A 17,933-nucleotide genomic window follows, 5' to 3' on the forward strand; every position below is an offset into this window, starting at 1 on the left:
TAAAGCACACATTTAAAATCATGTCATCTGATGTAAACTCAACTCAATGTTTCTGATAACTTGGCAGACAAGTCTCTTTTTGTAAATAACTTCATAGCAATAGTACAATGTAAATCAGTATTCAGGTTTTACCTTTAATACATTTAGAAAGAAATATGAGAAGTGTGTTTTTATAATCAATAATAAAAAAAGGATTAGCTTTATTACGAACTGTACATAAACACACAGTGCAAAGGCACACCTAGTCTCTAACATATATTACAAGCCAAAATGTACATACTTTTTCAATAGAAAGTAGGTTTATAAAATATTTAAGCAATTTAAAAGAAATGAAGTTGAAAAAAAGCAAAGCTGCTGTTTAGATTGCTGTCCTCAGTTAAATGTTTTCTGTTACATTCATGCCAACTTAAACTTTCCACCAAATGGTCCACACTTGTTTTGTGTGTTACCACAAGACTGAAAACATTTACCGAGCTGTAGTCAGTACAGCAGCTCCATATGAACAAGATATATACAATAAAGGGTTAAAAAGTTGAAAATCTTCTAATATTACTTCTTGTGTGTGAAGAGAAAACATCTATAAAGATCTTCTCAATCTCACTGAAATGATATTTCATTTTGGCTGCACTGTCAAGAACATCAAATGGAACTTCTATGAAGGAAATGGCAATATAAGCTTCAGACTGCTGTGTAAAACAACAAACAACTCCACTATCAGCCAATATAGCCAAAGTGGTTTGAACCAGCCAAGTGACCAACAAGCTAACAGTCTTTCTTAGCGTCCCCAAACACTCAATAGCAGGGCTTTAAAAAGAAAAGAAAAAAAACATAATTATGAGTAACTGTCTTTTGAACTTCTCCGTCCGTTCTCATAATCAGAGTCCCGTCTATGTCTGTGTCTGTCCTTATGGCGGCTGCTGTAGTCATCGCTGTGCTGCCTCTCTTTCCTCTTCTCACCATAACGGTCGTCTGATTGTCCGTGGTGCCTGCTCCTCTCTCTGTACTTGTCATCTTGGCCACGTTCGTGCTTTTTCTCACGTTCCCGGTCATGGTGTCTGCTTTTTTTCCCGTGATGCGAGTCTCTGTGGTGGCTGTGCCTCCCGTAGTGGTCTCTGTCCTCTGCACTTCGCTGCCTCTCCCACGGGTCGCTGTATCTCTCCTCCGAACGCTTGTAGTCTTTGGCCAGGGATGGAGGCCGGCCAGGTGGTTCAGAGTAGCCCTCGGCTAACTGCGATGGAAGTCCGGGAAGAGCGTGCGAGGCGCTATCCTGAGCCCACGGTGTGCTGTGGTTCTGATCCTGGGTGGGTTGTGTGGAGAAAGTGTGAGCAGGAGGGCCGGTTGGGTAGTCGTAGCTGCCAGTTACCTGAGGCTGTTGCTGCTGCTGCTGTGATGGGATAGGTGTTGCACTGTTGTCTACTGGGAGAGCTGGTGCCATAATGGGGTCAGGTTGGAGCTCAGAGGCATCTGTGTAACACGCTGCTTGTGGTCCTTGTACTGTAGGAGGACATACCGTTTGAGCTACTGTAGCACTGGCCTGGGAAATGCCAGGATCTTCCTTTTCACTAGGGAATGATCGAATCATTGTTAAGTTTTCTTCCTCTGGTTTGTTCTTGGCCTGAGAAAGCTGTAAAAATCCTTGGTGAAATAGTGTAACTGGATCATTTCTAGTGCTGCTCAACACAGGAACCGCTTTAGGACTCAAAGGAGCTGGGTGGCTGGCTTTATCCTTTTGTAACACCGTTTTGTCTTCATTCATACTGGAGTACGCTGAAGATTTTTTCAATATTCCACTTAAAGGAGGTTTTGAGCTATTTGTGTGAGCTGAAGTAGCCTGGGATTTTGACAGCGACAAAGAATTCCCTTCAGATGTTCCTTTTTCAGTTTCAGACAAAAGGCCAGCATCGCCTTTGTTTCCAGAGGCAACGCTGCTAGTCTCAGTCCTACTTGGAGCTGTTGACAAGCTTGCCAGGAATGCTTCAGTCGATACATCTGGAGGCTTATCTTTTAGAGAGACTGATGCACCATGGGTCACCACTGCAGCATCTTTTCCTGATGAGTTGTTAGGAACAGATGTATCAGGCAGGCTGGATAGCTCCGGTTCAGCTTTAACAGGTTTAGCTTCTTTCTTCTTGATGACAAAGCGCTCTCGTGGTGCAGCAGCTGTTGGACTTTTTGAGTTTCCAGTTGACACCTCTGTTTTTGGAGCTGGTTGGGTCTTCTGGGTTTCATCTGCTGTTGTTGCAGGTTTACCTCCAACATCTGGCAGAGGTGGCAATTCCCCACCCCAACCTACTAACACACCAGGAAGAAAGCGCAGAGGTTTTTGGGGTTCCTGACTGTTGGTCTCCTCTGATGCAGATGGTTCTTCAAAAGCCTCTGTAATTGGCTCATCAGTATCTTCATTAGTGTTAAGTGGTTTGTCCTTCTCTTTATTATGTGCTGCAGTCAAGGAAGGGAGGAAAAATTTCTCATCCTCATCTGTTGCTCGGGTTTCTTTTGTGGAAATGGTAATGGGCTTGATTTCAGGAATAATCCTTGCAGTTTCATTCACGTCCACGGGAAGAAAATCCCTTTTCGGTCGCTGGCGAATTATGAGTCCAAGGAGAAGGTTGGCACGGTTGTTTTCTAAACCTGTCAAATTAAAAGATTAATTAGGTTTGAAAGAGCAGAAATGCGTGTGTAATTTACCGAGAGAAAACAATTATCCAAGAGAAAACTGGCTTACCTGGCCCATCAAAGGGAACAAGCTGATGTGGAACTTTTTCAGTGGCACCCAAAGGAATGAGATACATGTCCTTCACTTGTTTCAGGTTATTGGACACCACCCCGAAACGCCTGCGACTGCTGAAGTAGGCATACAGAAGAGTATAGGAGATCTCATCCTCCTCCGTCTCAGGGGAGAAGCGAATCAAGCACACCTCCTTAATTAAAGAAAAAAGCATGTGTCAGCAAAATCTACGACGTACAAGATGTTTGACTCTTTGATGGAGCAGCTCTTTAATGCATTACGTGACATTACGAATCTAGATATTAATTGTCTGGACTCGAGCTGATCTTTATCACAACGAACATATGTAATTGTGGGTGATTGTATTTAATGGCTGTATAATCCCTTTAAGAAAAAAAGCTGCCCGAAAACTCACTTTTGTTCCAGTTGCCCGAATCTTCTCCAAGTAGTCCCACACTATCTGTGGACTTATCCTTCCGCCCACTTGAATGCTGTCTGGAAGGTCCTATTGAAAAAGAAAAAAAGATCAAACCTTACTTGCAGCACTTAGTGTCTTAAATACTTTGCATCAGCTATTCAAAGTCTAAATATGTTCAGTCGTGTCCACTTTACCTCCGTCAAGTTGTCCAAAATGCCTGAGACGGGGAAAGCTTTTATGGCGAACTTTGCCACAGCGTGCATATGAATGATGCCGCGCCACAGGGACTTCAGGTTGGAAAGGAAAGCCGCCTCTTCATCTCTTCCAGCTACATGATCCGACCTGGGACGAATACAACAGTAATGAAGAAAGCTTGCAAAAAAAGAGCAGCAGAGGCAGAAGAACCACATAGAGCATCAGAAATAGTCGCTTACCTTCCTTCGTAGCCTGACTGAGCGCTTCGAAAGCTCTCCTCTAAAACGGTGAGGTGCAGGTCGTCGTCCATCGTAGGCGCTGTTGTGCTCTTCGTGTCTTCTGCTTTGGTGGACTGCCTCCTAACAACCGTGGTAGCAACTTTGACCACTTTGGTTGGTGCCTCCTCAACAGGGGGTGCCATACGACCTAGTAACACAACAAGTTGGGAAGTGAGGATAGTGACACATTATGTACAGGAAAATGTGGAAATAAAGGCAGAGCTTAGTGACGAAGATGATTTTTTTTTTTGTCTTGTGTCAGGGGTTACCTGTGCAGATTTTGCAGTGTAGGTCAAATAAGTGAGATTTGTGTTGGCTGGTAGTGTCTTTCTCCGTCTTTGTACTCTCTGTCTTTTTCTCTGGGGTTTTTGGAGGTTCTGCTGAGACTTCTGTCACTCTGGGAGGAGACTCAATCTGAAAAAATAAAGAAAGAAAGAAAGAAAGAAACTCAAACAAACAGTCTTCAGCTTGTTACATATACAGTAATGCAGATGGATATGTGGTGTGTCCCTTACCTCTGCAGGCTCAGTGGCTTTCGCTGGTTCTTGGCTCTCAATTTCAATTTCACCTTTGTGTGTGATCTTAGTGATCGGCCGTCTCTCTGCCTCTCTTTGCTCTTTTTCAATCATCTCAATAGTCTGTGAAATGAGTAATGTATTGCTTATTAGAAGGCAACTTAAAGTTCAACCATCCTTTAAAAAAAAAAAAAAGATAAAAGCGGACAAACTATTAGTATTATGTATTACTATGACTACTTGCTGAACATAACTTTCCTATCAGAATTATTGTGAGCTATCAGGGTGAGTTTATGCGATAACATTTGTGAGAAACTACAGCACAGACTTAAGTATTACTTACATGTCGGTTCTCCCTTTGTCGCCAAGCAGCCAATTCTTTTGAGGCCAGTTCCTCAGGGCTCATTCGAATTAGGTTACCAGGAGAAATTTCCCCTTTGAGAACCCTCTTAAAGAGGACCTAAACAATACAATTAAAATAAAGCAAATGTAACTACATTTATATTAAAACTGAACTGCAACACCAAGAAACAGCATGCCTGATTTGAAATGGTACTTACATTATTTTTAGTATCTTTGAGATTAAACATTAAGCTCCTATACTTGTTCTTGTATTTGTTGTCAGTGTCTTTATACAAGTGAAAAAGCTCTCTCTCCGTCTTCTTGGCAACTTCAGAGGCTCTCTCCACAGAGATGTTCAAATGAGACTCCTTCAACCTAAAATGCAGAAAACATCATGAGTTTGATGAACTGTAATGTTTTTAAAACAATGTTGAATGCAAGGAAAATGTACGTATTTACATATTTTTCTTTTGATTACTTTTACTCATTAAATACTTGCCTCTGTATGAGGATTTCTTTAAGAGAGTCACGCACACTTCGTCTGACTGCCTCCACAGACACAGGTTTCTTTGAAGCTGAAGATGGAGTCTTAGTTTTTATCTCTTGTTTCAGCTGAACGCCTATGAGGACAGAATGACAATATGTAGTGAGCAGGAGGAGGAAATGTGACCAACAGTTTCAACGCGGATTTCTGATACAAAAGTGTAATATACACTGACGCTTGATTTGAAAAATCTAACTTTAGCTGTTAACTAATATCTGAGAAAGGACAATGAGTTTTTGTTATTCTCTACTGCACTGAATAAGCTGTAGTATCAGGCAGCAAGATGACACTGAAATTTAGCATCTTAGGTAGTTTGAAGTTGGTTTGGGTTTGTAATATGGAAACAAACAGCAACAACAGAAGCAACACAACAAAAATATTTGCATCTATTTTAAGAGACCCTTACGCTACAGATACTCTCTTTTTTTTTAGTTTATATAATTCCCACCAGTATTTGTGACTTCCAAAATATCTTCCCTGCTCACTTGATGCTTTGAAACTGAAACTTTTCGAAATATCAACAGTGAGCTGGGAGACAATACTTGGTTTTGTGAAAGTTGTGACAAAAACGGCCATATTGTTTTAAAAATACACCTCCTAGGTATTTTTTTACAGCGGAGGCATGCACCAAGCACATGTTGCAATCATATCTCACCTGTCACCAGCATACGGGCAGCTGTAGCATTCCAGCATTATATTTGGTATAAAAATCTTCAAAAGTGTAGTTTAGGATTATTTTGTGATTGTGTAGCTATATAATTAACAGCCCTTTTTCTCTTGGGTCTTATCTTGAACTAGCAATATAAAAGGTCTAATGAAGTTTTTAATTTTAAATAACAAAAGTCTGTTTTCACCCTATGTATTAAAAAAAATAAAAAACGTGTTCATGATGTTGTGATTGCCTTCATTCAGTCTTGTTTACATATTGTGATAACACTGAACCAGGAACAGTGAACCGAGCCTGGCCTTGAACCCAGTGTGGCATTAAAAACAGAGCAAGCCAAAATAAAACAAACTTAATTTCACATTCACAGCCCCTAAAAAATACCTGTTTTATGAGCAGCTTCCCTGACATCTGTGGACTGCCTTCGATCAGGATTCTATTTTAGGAGAGAAGTGCAAGAAGAACATCAGTATTATTAATACTGACGGTTATTAAGAAAAGAAAATATCACCAAAAATGAAAACGTGAAGAAGATAGCATGAGATATTGCAACACCCCTGGCCAAGGAAAAACAAAAAACTGGGTGAGTTTTATGTGTGGGAAAATGTTACCCACACACCATCAGGTTAACCACACACCCATGTGCAAGCCTTCCGTACAGGGAAAGTAAAAGCAAAGACAACAAACCCTTGTATAGTAGTAACACTGGCTATGATTAATATCAGAGCTGGGGGAACAAATAAAATATCCTTTGTATATGAAAGATTTCAATTTCTTAAATACACGATCAAACAGATTTATTAACGAACTCACTGTTAAATACACAGCTTACCTTTCTTACTGGTCTGACGCCCCCGGATGTGAGTGTCTGGGACGGTCCCGGCCGAGGTTTGGGAGGCACCTTATGATCCTGCACCTCAGTCTTCACTTGAACTTCTGGTTTGGCTGCACTTGGGGGCTCAGGCTCCACCTTTTTGCTTTCCTCCTCACAGCACTTCAAGCACACGTACATCTGGTCCTCCTCCTCCATTTCACGTACCTTTGTCAGGTCCAGACCAACACAGTCGCCGTGGAACCAGTCGTCACAGCGACCGCAGCCTACCATAAACCTAAACAAAGTTTGGCTATTAGTAAGCAGAGTGTAGCAAACAAGCTCCAGATACAGTCTGGCACAGAGCAAATATAACATTAGCTTTCACCTTCCCTTCATTATGTCTATCCTCTCCTAAAATCCCTAAAATATTGCATGCTGAGTAAATGTAAAACTATCAACAGTGTTGTTCACAGTTCTGTAACAAACAAAGTTAAATCACACATACTAATTAAGTCTGAGGAACAAAATAACAATCCGACTTTTACATTGTATAGTACTTCTCTATATTTAAGTGAAGAGCAACACTTACATGTTATTGTGATGCTTTTTGCACAGACCACAGCAGTTGTTTCCGTCCCACACACTCTCGCTGTTGGCAGGTTGCTCCTCAGCAGTTTCCTTCTTCGCAACAGGAGCGTTATCTGGAATAAACAGCTGCGGCTCATCAACAGACATGCTCCTTGCAGTTTTGCTTTTCTGTCTTTGAAGGATCTTTTCTGGCTTTTTCAGTTTGGGCTTTTCCTGCCCTACTTCGTCTGCCGTTTTTAAAGATTGGCCTGGACGGCTGTGCACCGGAGGAGAAGTCTCAACTTTGGAGCTATTGTGAGGATGAGTAGGTTTAGTCGGTCCCTGCTGATCAACACGGCTGCCAGATGATGGGATCTTCTTCACAGAGGGGCTAAGCGTACATGGCGATTTTGGCTTCACTTTGCTATCTCCTGTACCCTGTATCTTTTGCATTTTACTAGCATGCTCACTTTGGGTGCTTTCTGCAAGCCTTTTCAAAGGTGCAATGTCTTTCTTTTCCTTTAGAGGTTTCATTTTGGGCCCTTCTTCTCTTTGGATGATTGTAGATGGCATGTTTTGGGATACTTTATGTGTTTTAATCATGTTATTTGGTTTACCTGAAACCAAGTCCTTATTCTTGTTAGAAGTCAGTCCTTGTTTAGACTTGAGCAGTGTTTTGGCCACAATCTGTTGTTTTTCCTTAGCTTCAGTCTTATTACTAACAGTACTTCCATTATTCTCATTGTCCTGGGTCTGTTTGACATCGTCTTTTCCTTTACTCGCTGGCTTCTGCTTTCCAGAAACACTCTGATTGTCAAGTTTTGTCTCTTGTGTACAGGCACTCCCCGTTAATGTCCCGTTGGAGGTCTGCACTTCGTTAGGGTTCACATACGGGCCCAGCGCAAGGGCTGCATCATCAGCAGAGCTCTTCTCAGTTTTATCCATCTCTGCCACATTCTCAGGTATGGGATTCTGCACATTGACAGCATCACCTGGCACCACAGTATACCCAGCATCACCTGGCACCACAGTATACCCAGCATCACCTGGCACCACAGTATACCCAGCATCACCTGGCACCACAGTATACCCAGCATCACCTGGCACCACAGTATACCCAACATCTCCACTACATATGCTATCGTCGAAGCATGCAGACTGGCCTATTTCAACATTTTGTGCGTAAGAGGGTCCTGGAAGCAATTCAATCTTGAAGCCTCCAATTGTGACTGTCAATCGTCTCAATACAACCGTAGGTTTCAGCCATACTCCACTGTCAAGATCATTAACATTAATACGCCCTCCCAAAGTTAATTCTTTCTTCAGCTGGCTGCCTTTAACTCCTTTCTCAATAAGAAATGACTTCTGTAGCCTGTTCGCTGGTTTCCTTCCTGGCCTTCCTCTGGCCATAGTGTTGGTGGATGTGTTAACAGGTTGTGGACCGCTGCTTTGTTCTGTTTTAGTAATAAGAAACAAAACATAGAAAACATGTGTCACCTCATTATCAATTTGATGGTATCATGTGGTGGAAATAGGATCATAAATGACCATCAGCTTACCGCTCTCTAAACTGCGTGTACGTTTCTTCTGCCTGGCAACCGGTTGCTTGACTTGTGTGGTTTCTACAACCGTCAGTTCATTACCGAGACCAGTGGATGCTGGACCATCATCGAGACCTGCAACAGACAAAATAAGTACATGTACCTTATCTGTTTGTGTATCAATGTGAGAGACAAATTATGTATTAAACAAATAACGCAATGCAACAGTTGAAAATCTGTCATTTTGGCTGACCCTAACATATTTAAAATTAAAATATATATCAAAAAGAAAACATCATTCAACCAGTACTGAATTTACCTCAGCTGCTGTATCGCTTCAACATTTCAAAACATATTCACCGAGAACCATTTAGTGTCATGATTATTGCATCTTAAACACTCATAAAACAGTTTAAATGTGATATCTGATACAGCTGTTGACAGTGAAGATTTTCCCTTACGTATCTAAATCTAAACTCTGAGTGTTTTGTTTTATCAACCACCTAAAAAGCCAAAATAAAATCCAAAAAGGAGCAAAACCATAGCAGGGGAAAGGCAGTGCAGATGAACAAATGAAGTTAGAAAGCTGTTAATGTTTTCCTTAAAACTTCCTATACCAAGTTTTCATTAATTAATTGTGTAGGGCCTTTATTGTGAAGTATTGGCAGTAGCACATTATTTATCTATTAATGAAAGTTTGGAGTCAATTTTAAATATTAAAATATATAAATATAGTATTTTTACTGTCTATTTTCTCTGTTGACTACCTGTTGAGCCAGCAATCTGAAAAGTGGTGTCCTCATTGTCCAGCAGATTGAACTGAGAGCTTGCACATCCAAACATGGGATCTTTGTCACTGAGCATGTTCTTCAATGAATCTTCCAGTTTGAGTCCTGACCCAAACTCATTACCAGCTTCACATTCCAAATTCTGACCTATTATGAGGGACTCATCCAACTGGTCACTGGGTATTAAATGGTTAAAGGTGTCCACAATATCCATGAATGCTGCTGCCTTCCTGCATCAAAACAACACAGACAGAATGTAGGGAAAACAGGTCAAATCACCCATTTTTAAATTCAGGCAAAATTGTTACTAATGCTTCCAGGCAGCTTTATATATATGTGTATATATATATAAATGGGTTCAGGTGACCATCGTGGTCTAATCTGAGCAAGCCAGTGAGGGTCTGAGCAGATATTGACTGGTTTCAAAGTCCGAAGAAGTTTGACAAAACTTCTGACAAGCACACACTATCACCAAAAGTAACAGCAAAAAGTTACTTGTTTATTGTCTGTTGCGGTAAACTGTTACATTAGAGACATCACTGTACATTAGATAAATGTTAAAGTTGTTGGACAAGAGGGCATAGAGTGACACATTGCTTAAAACTCCCCTCCCATCAGCTGTAAATGCTAACTGGTTCGCTGTCCAGCGACGTTCAGCCAACGTTGCAAGCGTCTTAGTTTTTGGCCATTTTCGTGGCTCATTCCCGTTTAAATAGCCAAAAACTGCACACTGCCAGTAAGCTTAAGGTGTGTGTATGCACGTACCAGAAAACTACTCCTCTGGCCAACTTAGAGAACCATCCAAGAGGCGAGGCTAATGTTACACGACCAGCAAGAAAAACGTTTTTAAAATCAAGAAGCTAAGTTACAACTAGCAACACAACCTGGAGCAGGCCAGGGTTGACCAATGCATTAACCAATAAACGCCACTTAAATCTGTTAGCACACTGCTCTTTAAACAAGGTGATCTAATATCATGTAATATGACTTAATGTTTAGATAAAACACGGCGTCTCTGTGGGCAGCTTCTGCCAGTGAGGTGTTCGCTAGGTAGCATGCTAACGTTATAGGACGGCTAATAGCAAGCTAACGGTAACTTATGGAGGAAGTCACCACCCGAGGAAAACACACAGTTTTTAAAACTCTACCACTGTTCCTATGAACAGCATTTGCATCGATAAATATCTGTGCCAGAAAAGCAAAAGACGTACAGCAGAAAATGTGTAAGTATCCAGTCGCACACCTCGATGTTTAATCTATCACACAGGCTAAGCTAGATCGCATTAGCATAGGCCTTAGATACCAAGTTTGTTTGTAGCCTGCGCGCTGCTAGCGGACGTTACATGTTCACGCCCACATGCATCTGTTCCAGCACTTGCAGTCCGGATATCTGGACATATTTATGTTCATGTATAAGTTGTATACAAGGCTCTTACCTCGCCCTCGCTGCAACGCTGTGTCCAACTCGTGTAAGGTTACATACTAGCACAGCTGCTCGCAGTAACTTCCTCTAACTCAGCCGTCATTCGTCCCGCTGCTGCAAAGCCCCTGACAGGCGGCGCTGCTTGTCACGTGGCTTCTGTTTACAGGTAGCGTAGCAGCTGATAGTAAGGACGTTCACACAACATCTGCAGCATGGGTGGCAGTCTTTAGGCTCTGTAAGTGAGTGTTCACAAGGAGGTTGACCGTGTTGGAGAGAAAAGTGTGTTGTTTGTGTCAACTTTACAGCAAGTCCCATGTAGAGGAAAATCTACATTTATTTTACATACAGGGAAATATTTGGCACCCCCTGGCTTGGAGAGTAAATGTTTTGTTTGTTTTTTTTATTTGAAAAGTATAAAAGTTTGTATGTAATAGGTTGAATGCACTTGGAATACCTGGGAGTTTTTACCATTGTCAAGTGAAAGGTCTATATTAACACTGTGAAAGGTCTTCTACTATAGTTTAGGTTCTTTTAGATTAAGTTCCATGTCATATTTCAGCCTGAAAAGCCTTCACGGAACAACGACACCCACAATCTACCTTTTTATTGTGAGATGAACACAAAAGTAATTTGAAATATGTAAATTCTAAATTTAAAAAGGTGTTAAACAAGGATACTGCTGTGCTCTGAAAACATAAACAGGTAGGCCTTCCCCTCATCTGTGCAATAGCAGCATATGAACCAGAAATGTAAAAAACACTGGGTTACGGTCTGGTGGGCCTCAGAGCGCCATCAGGCCTGCCAAACGATTTGATTTAAAAAAATTAATTGATTTACAAAGCTAGTTCTCTTCATATCAAAATGTGCCCACGAATATCACCTCAACAATCACAATCACATTATCATAAGAGACACTGTTACCTAGCAGCTCCCTCGGATGCAGTGACATTTATTTTTGCCACTAAAGCTGACAATGGCATAATAACACATATTTGCAGCCCAGTTTATTTTTTTCTCCTTTTTTTGTCTTGTGTTTTTTTTTTTTTTTTGTTTAGTTAGTTAGTTTGTCCTCAGAATCAGAAGTGGGCCTTAAGTAACAAAAGGTTGAGAACCACACTATCTTTTACTAATTCTGAATCAGCAAATTTGTATACAGCAACTATGTCTCTGGGTGAGCAGCCATTGTTTCAAAGGATGAAGCGAGGCTAACAATGCCGCCGGCCAAATGAAGTGGAAGCTCATGAATGAGGCTATTGTTACGTTAACAACCTCCTAACAGTCCATTGTACTTGAATTGCTTGAAGAGCACTGGGAATGAAAACCAAACAACTTTTGATGAAACCACATTTTGGGGCTAAAAAGGACATAAATCATTTATTAATTATTCATAAGTTGAATTTACACTATGGTCAGAATCAACCACATACAATTACTTTGAATACTGATCTAAATATACAATCAAATTTGGGAAATAACACATTTACACAGATAATTATTGAATTACTTTCACATTCACTGTAGTTGTATTGTCCACATTGTACCTTTAATAGTCTTTAAAGAATGAGACCTCCAGCCCAGAGTCACCTGTCCAGTAGTTCTTTACTCTGCTTTTACAAACCTGAGCTTATCAACATCATGTAAAAAGTTCACTTCTTAATGGGATCCAGTGTGTAAGAGTGGAGTTAGATTTCAAATGGACCAACAATTGTGGGTTGAGAAACATTATTAATATCACAAACGTGGAAAAAATAAACAAACTTAAAGGTCCAAAGTTTAACATTTAGGAGGATTTATTGGCAGAAATAAAATGTGATATACATTACTATGTTTTCATTAGTGTATAATCAACTGAATATAGGAATTGTTATATTTTTGTTATCTTAGAATGAGATAGTTGTCCACCATGTTGAAATGCCATATTTTTACAGTAGCCCTAAAGGGACAAACCAAACACTGGCTGTAGATGGGGGGCGAGTACATTTCTTGACCAATGTAGTTTCTCATTTGCTCTTGGAAGGGGATGAAGTGACAGACTTGTGATCTACAATTACACCACTAGATGTCACTAAACCCTACACACTGGGCCTTTAAAGACATTTTAGAAAATTTACTATTTGCTAAAATAACAGAGATGTTGAGACTTATATACTTTAATATCTACCTCATCCATCTTTTACAGTTTATGTTTCACTGTTAATACATAACGAATCTAGCTTTGACATCAAAGATTATAAAGAAGAAACACTACTCAGTTGATTTGGATACAAACAACAGCAGCAAAAGTCCACCAAGAAAGACCAAGTGATCCAAATCATAGTGAATTAGTAGAAAACACATGTGAAATACAGTTCTCTATTACATTGCTCAATACTATGACTAATAAGGTTGAAACTTAAAATTGTTATTGGGAAAACTGCTCTTTAAATCTTTCTTTTGGGTCTAATCCATACCACAGAACATCTTGATCCACTGCAGCCCAAGCCATTCGATCAGTGGTGAACGTGGCTGCCCACTGTCCTGATGGGGAAACTACAATAGCGCCTCCTGCACCTCGGACACGGTCTGCCATGTACTGCAGAGACAACTGTGAAGAATCTGCTACTGATCTACCTGCGTAGGGAAGAGGAAATAAATAAAATTACATGGACATAGTTAACGAACAAAACACAGTTAGGGAATAAATACACAACAAATAGAGAAATGTATTAATATATACTGCTATTGCTGCCATTTTCAGATAAGACCTTCAAAAAGTAAGCCAGCATGGTAAAACAACTAAATCTACATCAAAGTGGGAGCTTAGAGTAAACAGGCAAGATAACTTTTCATTATTTTTTCATTTGATAAAACAATAAAATAACTTCACAACACTTTAATGTTAGTCATTATTTATTTCACTGTTTGGTGTTTTAATGACTGTCCCAAAAAACAGAATGTCACATTAAATTAAGACAAGATGAAGTCTGATATATGTAGTTAAAAGAAGTGGTTGTTGTAGGTTTTGAAAGTGTGATCTTGTTACCTTGTTCAACATGTGACAGAATGAGTCTGGCCAATGTGACTTTGAGAATAGACTCTCCGTGACCAGTACAAGACACTGCACCACTCAGGTTGTCTGCGTATCCTCCAGAACCTCATTTACAAGAATGAAGAAGAAAACAACATAAAATCTACTCTTTTTTTTCTAAAGCTGCTCAATTTCCCAAAAGCTAAACTTAACAAACATTAATAAAAAAAACAAAGTTGAGAGTATAAATGATGCATTTTTTTCTCAAGGTGGATAAAGTCATTTATGATGTGATAACATCAGACTCGATTATGATCATGATGACTTCTAATTTCATTAAATAAAATTTGAACTGCAGTTGAAAGTGTAAAAGGTGCTATTTGATAAAGTGTAAGTAAATGATATATACCAATAATCGGAGAGTCTCCTACTCGGCCAACCATTTTATTTCTGATCCCTCCAGTTGATGTTGCAGACGCAACATTGCCAGCACAGTCCACAGCAACTGCCCCAACAGTATCATGGACCCTAGAATGAGAAACAAAGTACATCCACTATGAGTTTGTTTATCCGCAGCACTGCTGTAGCATGTCATTTTGATTAGACCATGTGGGCATTTCTCTTCTCTATTTTATTTCAGGGTGGTGTCACAACAGGCTATTCAGGCTGAAAGAAGTAGAGAGAGAGATTCATGAGGAAATTTAAGTCAAGAAAAGGACGGGTCAAAATAAAGTCAGACACTACAGACACTTACCACTGAGCGTTAAAATCTTCCATTACTCCAGTGACATAGTTCTTGCGCTTCTCCCATTCTTTCCTCTCATACTCAGTCACCAGTGTGTCAGTGGGAACTGTGACTGTGCCGATGCTCTCTGCAAACAGGTTTGCACCTCTGCTTGTCAACATGACGTGGGCAGTCTGAGATTTTCCATGGCAGCAAACATGCAAGGAAAAGGTAAAATAGAAAATATATTTCATAACATGTTCACTGATGGGTCACACCACTCAATACATTGTGATGTTATTATTAATTAGAGACTTTTATAGAAAAAAAGGATCTAAATCAGTGCCTTTCTAAGCTTCTCCTGTTGTTTCTTTCAAAGAGAGCCAAAAGCAAATTATTAAAGACACCTTCTCCATCACTGCCCGTGCCAGTGTCACAGGGTTGGCAATGTTCTTCACTGACGACACCGCACCACTGCCAAGTGTCCTTCCATCCATGATAATGGCATCCAGCTCCATTTCCCCATCAGCATTTAACACTGCTCCGTGCCCTACAATTAAATGTCACAATCAGTCACTAGCTCACACAGTAGATCAGACAAAAACGTGATGCAGGTGTTCTCAGAGCTGATTGTGCCAGGAAAGTGTTTAGTATCCATGTAAACTGGAGGGAACTTCGCTAAAGCTGAGAAACTAAATAATATCTAACAACAAAAGACAGACAGAGCGAGAGAATTGACAGGCTTGAGGTGTGATTTTCCTCCAACTGTGTGTGCAGAGGTTTTATGTTTCTTGCTATATCCTCACAAGTCCACAGGGTGGTGACAAAACAGTACAAAAGAAGCAGAAGAGTACAATACTAATAATAAATACTGATTCCACTTTGTATGCACTATATGGTACCTAAAATACCTCTAAGGCCCAAAATGTAGTTTTAATGCAGCTTCATTGTATAAAACTATGTCAAGCATGTTAGCAGAGTGTCTGTTTACACTGACAGAAAACCATATGTGCATGATCAACACCCTAAGAGAAAATTATTGATATTGATTATTTATAATAATTTTAAGTTCAAGTTGTCCACCAAAGATGTAACATTAATTTTAAGGAGCTGATATTTATTGTGAAGGTATAATATTTGTTTCAATGTCTAACAGTAGATGGCACTTAAACACAACTTAACACACAATTTGAGTATGAAAACCTGTGGATTGTTGTTGTTTGTGGTTTAGGAGCAAATTTAATATACATCAGACAAGACAGACTGGTTTACAGATGTAAAATAAAATAAAATAAATCTGTGATTAATGCCGGATGATGAGGATGAGCCCCACTCACATTCTGATTCTAGATGAATGTTGGTGTCACCACCAGCAGATGGCGACAGTGCACTACAGCTAAATCTAAGGGATCGGCTCCTGTGCTGACAGGTTGGAGTACTTGTAGTTTTAGGCTTTGTAGTTTTTTAGGCCTATGTGTGTGTGAGTGTGTCTCTATGGTTAACAAATAATTCTGCACAGTTTACCTGCATTAAACACAATATTATCTTCCATAGCCCTCACAGCTGCCTCTACAGCATCCAGTGCACTGCCTCCTCTTTTTAGCACTGAAAATCCTTCACACGCTGCGACCTTTACTCCATCAACAGAGGCCTTGGCCAGCTCATCCGGTATGGCCCACGCACCACCATGCACCACTACGACTGCTGACATCTTTAAGTCCCTGCAGGAAAGACACAAGTGTAGTGTGTATGCAGACTCACATAACATATAGCTGAGGAAATATTGGTTTACTAATGTCTACACAGTCTCATCTGTGCCTTTGAAGTTTAGTTTACACTTTACCAAAACCAATAAATACAATCAATACTAATAAACATGCACTTTGTAGGGTTACATTTCATGCAGAAATTGTGTGAACTTGAGCAATAAAGAAAAGTTGCATTCAAGAAGAATAACCAAATATAAGAAAACATAATAAAACTGAATAAATTAAAAATTGGTTTGATTTAAAATTCTATTAATCTTCTTCATAGTTACTCTTTCCCCCAGATTTGTACCTTTGTTTTAGGGGCAAGGTTAGATTTGTTTTCAGTGGTAATTTGGTGCCAGAAACATCAGATGTAGTTTATTTCAGTAAGACTTTAACCTTGAAAAATTGCCTCAAATCCAAGATCTCCAAGACAGCCACTCAATGGACCTTGAAGTGGAATTGTTTTGTTAACTGCTGCTTCTGAGGTCAAAACTGTACTTTTCAACTTGATTCTATGAGTCATATACAGGTAAACATTACAACTTTTTCCCAGCAGAGAAACTCACAGTGCAGCCATGTTTTTCATGCATTCATGTATTTTAGTTACTTTTAATAGTGCCTTGATTCAAGTTCTTATTCTTGTAATTAACCTATTATAATCATTGTAACTATTAAGGTTTTTCTCAACCCTTTCCACTTCATTTCAATCAACTCTGTGTAACATTATTTATTACAGTGAGCAATTATCCACATGAGCCAGAACATGTTATTGTTACAGTTGTTGCTACATTACATACTTTATATACATCAAATCAACCATTTTCCAATAATACATAATCCCTGCAATAACCACAATTTACCTTCTGCCATTTAAATGTGTGTGTTAACGCGTGTTGGAGGATTTCTTTATTAATCTTATGCAACTTTCAGCTGATTCATACATAAAGAGTTGATCTGACTGCCACTAATCTGCAGGACACGTGTGAATCCACAGTTTTCCTCAACAGTTAGTCTGCCATGGGTTTATTGCAGCTGCTTGAATCAACGCGTGCTAATAATCATAATAATCAAACATTTGGACTTTTCTTACTTTTTCTGATCTTCACGGTTCTGGTCGGGGGAGAAACGCTCCGCCATGGTCACGTGATTTCGTGATCGTTTGTCAAGTGTTTTGCTCAGTTTTGTTCCCGTTCATCCCGTCTAGTGCACTCACGTCAAGTCCATTACCATTCAATATAAGACGTCCGGTGCAACCTTTCAAAATAAAATCCGTGTTGATCAACTTAATGGAGTTGACCTTTTGTTTTCATGCTCATACAGTTGTAAGAACAGAGGCCAGACAGCTATATATATGTGTGTGTGTGTGTGTGTGTGTGTGTGTGTGTGTGTGTGTGTGTGTATAATATCCAGACTTTTTTTGATTGGGGTTGGCCCAAGTGAGGCACTAACTTATGCAGGGGTGACAATGAAGTACCTGTAATCCATTACAGCTACATAAAAAAGACAAATCAGATAACAGTAATTTTTTTATGTTAACAATCTTTCCTTTTTCCATTTTTTCTGTTTCCATTTTATTTTTTTTAATGGTTACATTGCTCTGTTGTCTTATATAATACACTTCTCTCAATACTTCT

General features: G+C 39.7%; 2 protein-coding genes across 4 annotated transcripts; both read right to left on the reverse strand.

Moving 5' to 3' along the window:
- Window positions 1-114: 114 nt before the first annotated feature.
- Window positions 115-10,983, reverse strand: phf3 (PHD finger protein 3). 3 transcript variants are annotated; one of them, XM_051422251.1, is made up of 17 exons: window positions 10,831-10,983; window positions 9,374-9,624; window positions 8,625-8,741; window positions 8,112-8,519; window positions 7,088-8,057; window positions 6,517-6,793; window positions 6,069-6,120; window positions 4,976-5,096; window positions 4,695-4,851; window positions 4,478-4,594; window positions 4,135-4,257; window positions 3,889-4,033; window positions 3,581-3,767; window positions 3,341-3,488; window positions 3,144-3,233; window positions 2,726-2,921; window positions 115-2,631 (listed from the first exon to the last, which is right to left on the reverse strand). In XM_051422251.1, the coding sequence occupies exons 2-17, from the start codon at window positions 9,606-9,608 to the stop codon at window positions 833-835; spliced, it is 5,142 nt and encodes a 1,713-aa protein (XP_051278211.1). In that variant the 5' UTR covers window positions 9,609-9,624; window positions 10,831-10,983; the 3' UTR covers window positions 115-832. The 3 variants fall into 3 exon arrangements, with proteins under 3 accessions (XP_051278211.1, XP_051278201.1, XP_051278221.1); XM_051422241.1 differs by having other exon boundaries at window positions 7,088-8,519; XM_051422261.1 differs by lacking the exon at window positions 9,374-9,624 and having other exon boundaries at window positions 7,088-8,519; window positions 10,831-10,955.
- A 1,606-nt stretch (window positions 10,984-12,589) lies between these two features.
- On the reverse strand, window positions 12,590-17,543 carry si:dkey-103j14.5 (isoaspartyl peptidase/L-asparaginase). The gene is made up of 7 exons (XM_051378580.1): window positions 17,390-17,543; window positions 16,073-16,269; window positions 14,956-15,098; window positions 14,579-14,742; window positions 14,234-14,352; window positions 13,840-13,950; window positions 12,590-13,427 (listed from the first exon to the last, which is right to left on the reverse strand). Exons 1-7 carry the CDS (start codon window positions 17,434-17,436, stop codon window positions 13,219-13,221), a joined length of 990 nt encoding a protein of 329 aa, XP_051234540.1. The 5' UTR covers window positions 17,437-17,543; the 3' UTR covers window positions 12,590-13,218.
- Between the last annotated feature and the right edge of the window lie 390 nt (window positions 17,544-17,933).

The sequence above is a fragment of the Dicentrarchus labrax genome, unplaced genomic scaffold, assembly GCF_905237075.1.
Source record: "Dicentrarchus labrax unplaced genomic scaffold, dlabrax2021, whole genome shotgun sequence".
In the NCBI taxonomy this organism is placed as follows: domain Eukaryota; kingdom Metazoa; phylum Chordata; class Actinopteri; family Moronidae; genus Dicentrarchus; species Dicentrarchus labrax.

What these genes read in the sequence shown, in the direction of transcription:
- phf3 (XM_051422241.1), bottom strand. Translation starts at nt 9,608, where the DNA reads ATGGATATTGTGGACACCTTTAACCATTTAATACCCAGTGACCAGTTG. An exon ending in GGAAGCTGCTCATAAAACAG is followed by an intron (nt 5,097 to 6,068) that starts GTATTTTTTAGG and finishes CTGTCCTCATAG; the next exon opens with GCGTTCAGCTGAAACAAGAG. An exon ending in GACAAAGGGAGAACCGACAT is followed by an intron (nt 4,258 to 4,477) that starts GTAAGTAATACT and finishes CTCATTTCACAG; the next exon opens with ACTATTGAGATGATTGAAAA.
- si:dkey-103j14.5 (XM_051378580.1), bottom strand. Translation starts at nt 17,436, where the DNA reads ATGGCGGAGCGTTTCTCCCCCGACCAGAACCGTGAAGATCAGAAAAA. An exon ending in GAAGATTTTAACGCTCAGTG is followed by an intron (nt 14,353 to 14,578) that starts GTAAGTGTCTGT and finishes TTCTCATTCTAG; the next exon opens with GGTCCATGATACTGTTGGGG. An exon ending in TCTGTCACATGTTGAACAAG is followed by an intron (nt 13,428 to 13,839) that starts GTAACAAGATCA and finishes TTCCCTACGCAG; the next exon opens with GTAGATCAGTAGCAGATTCT.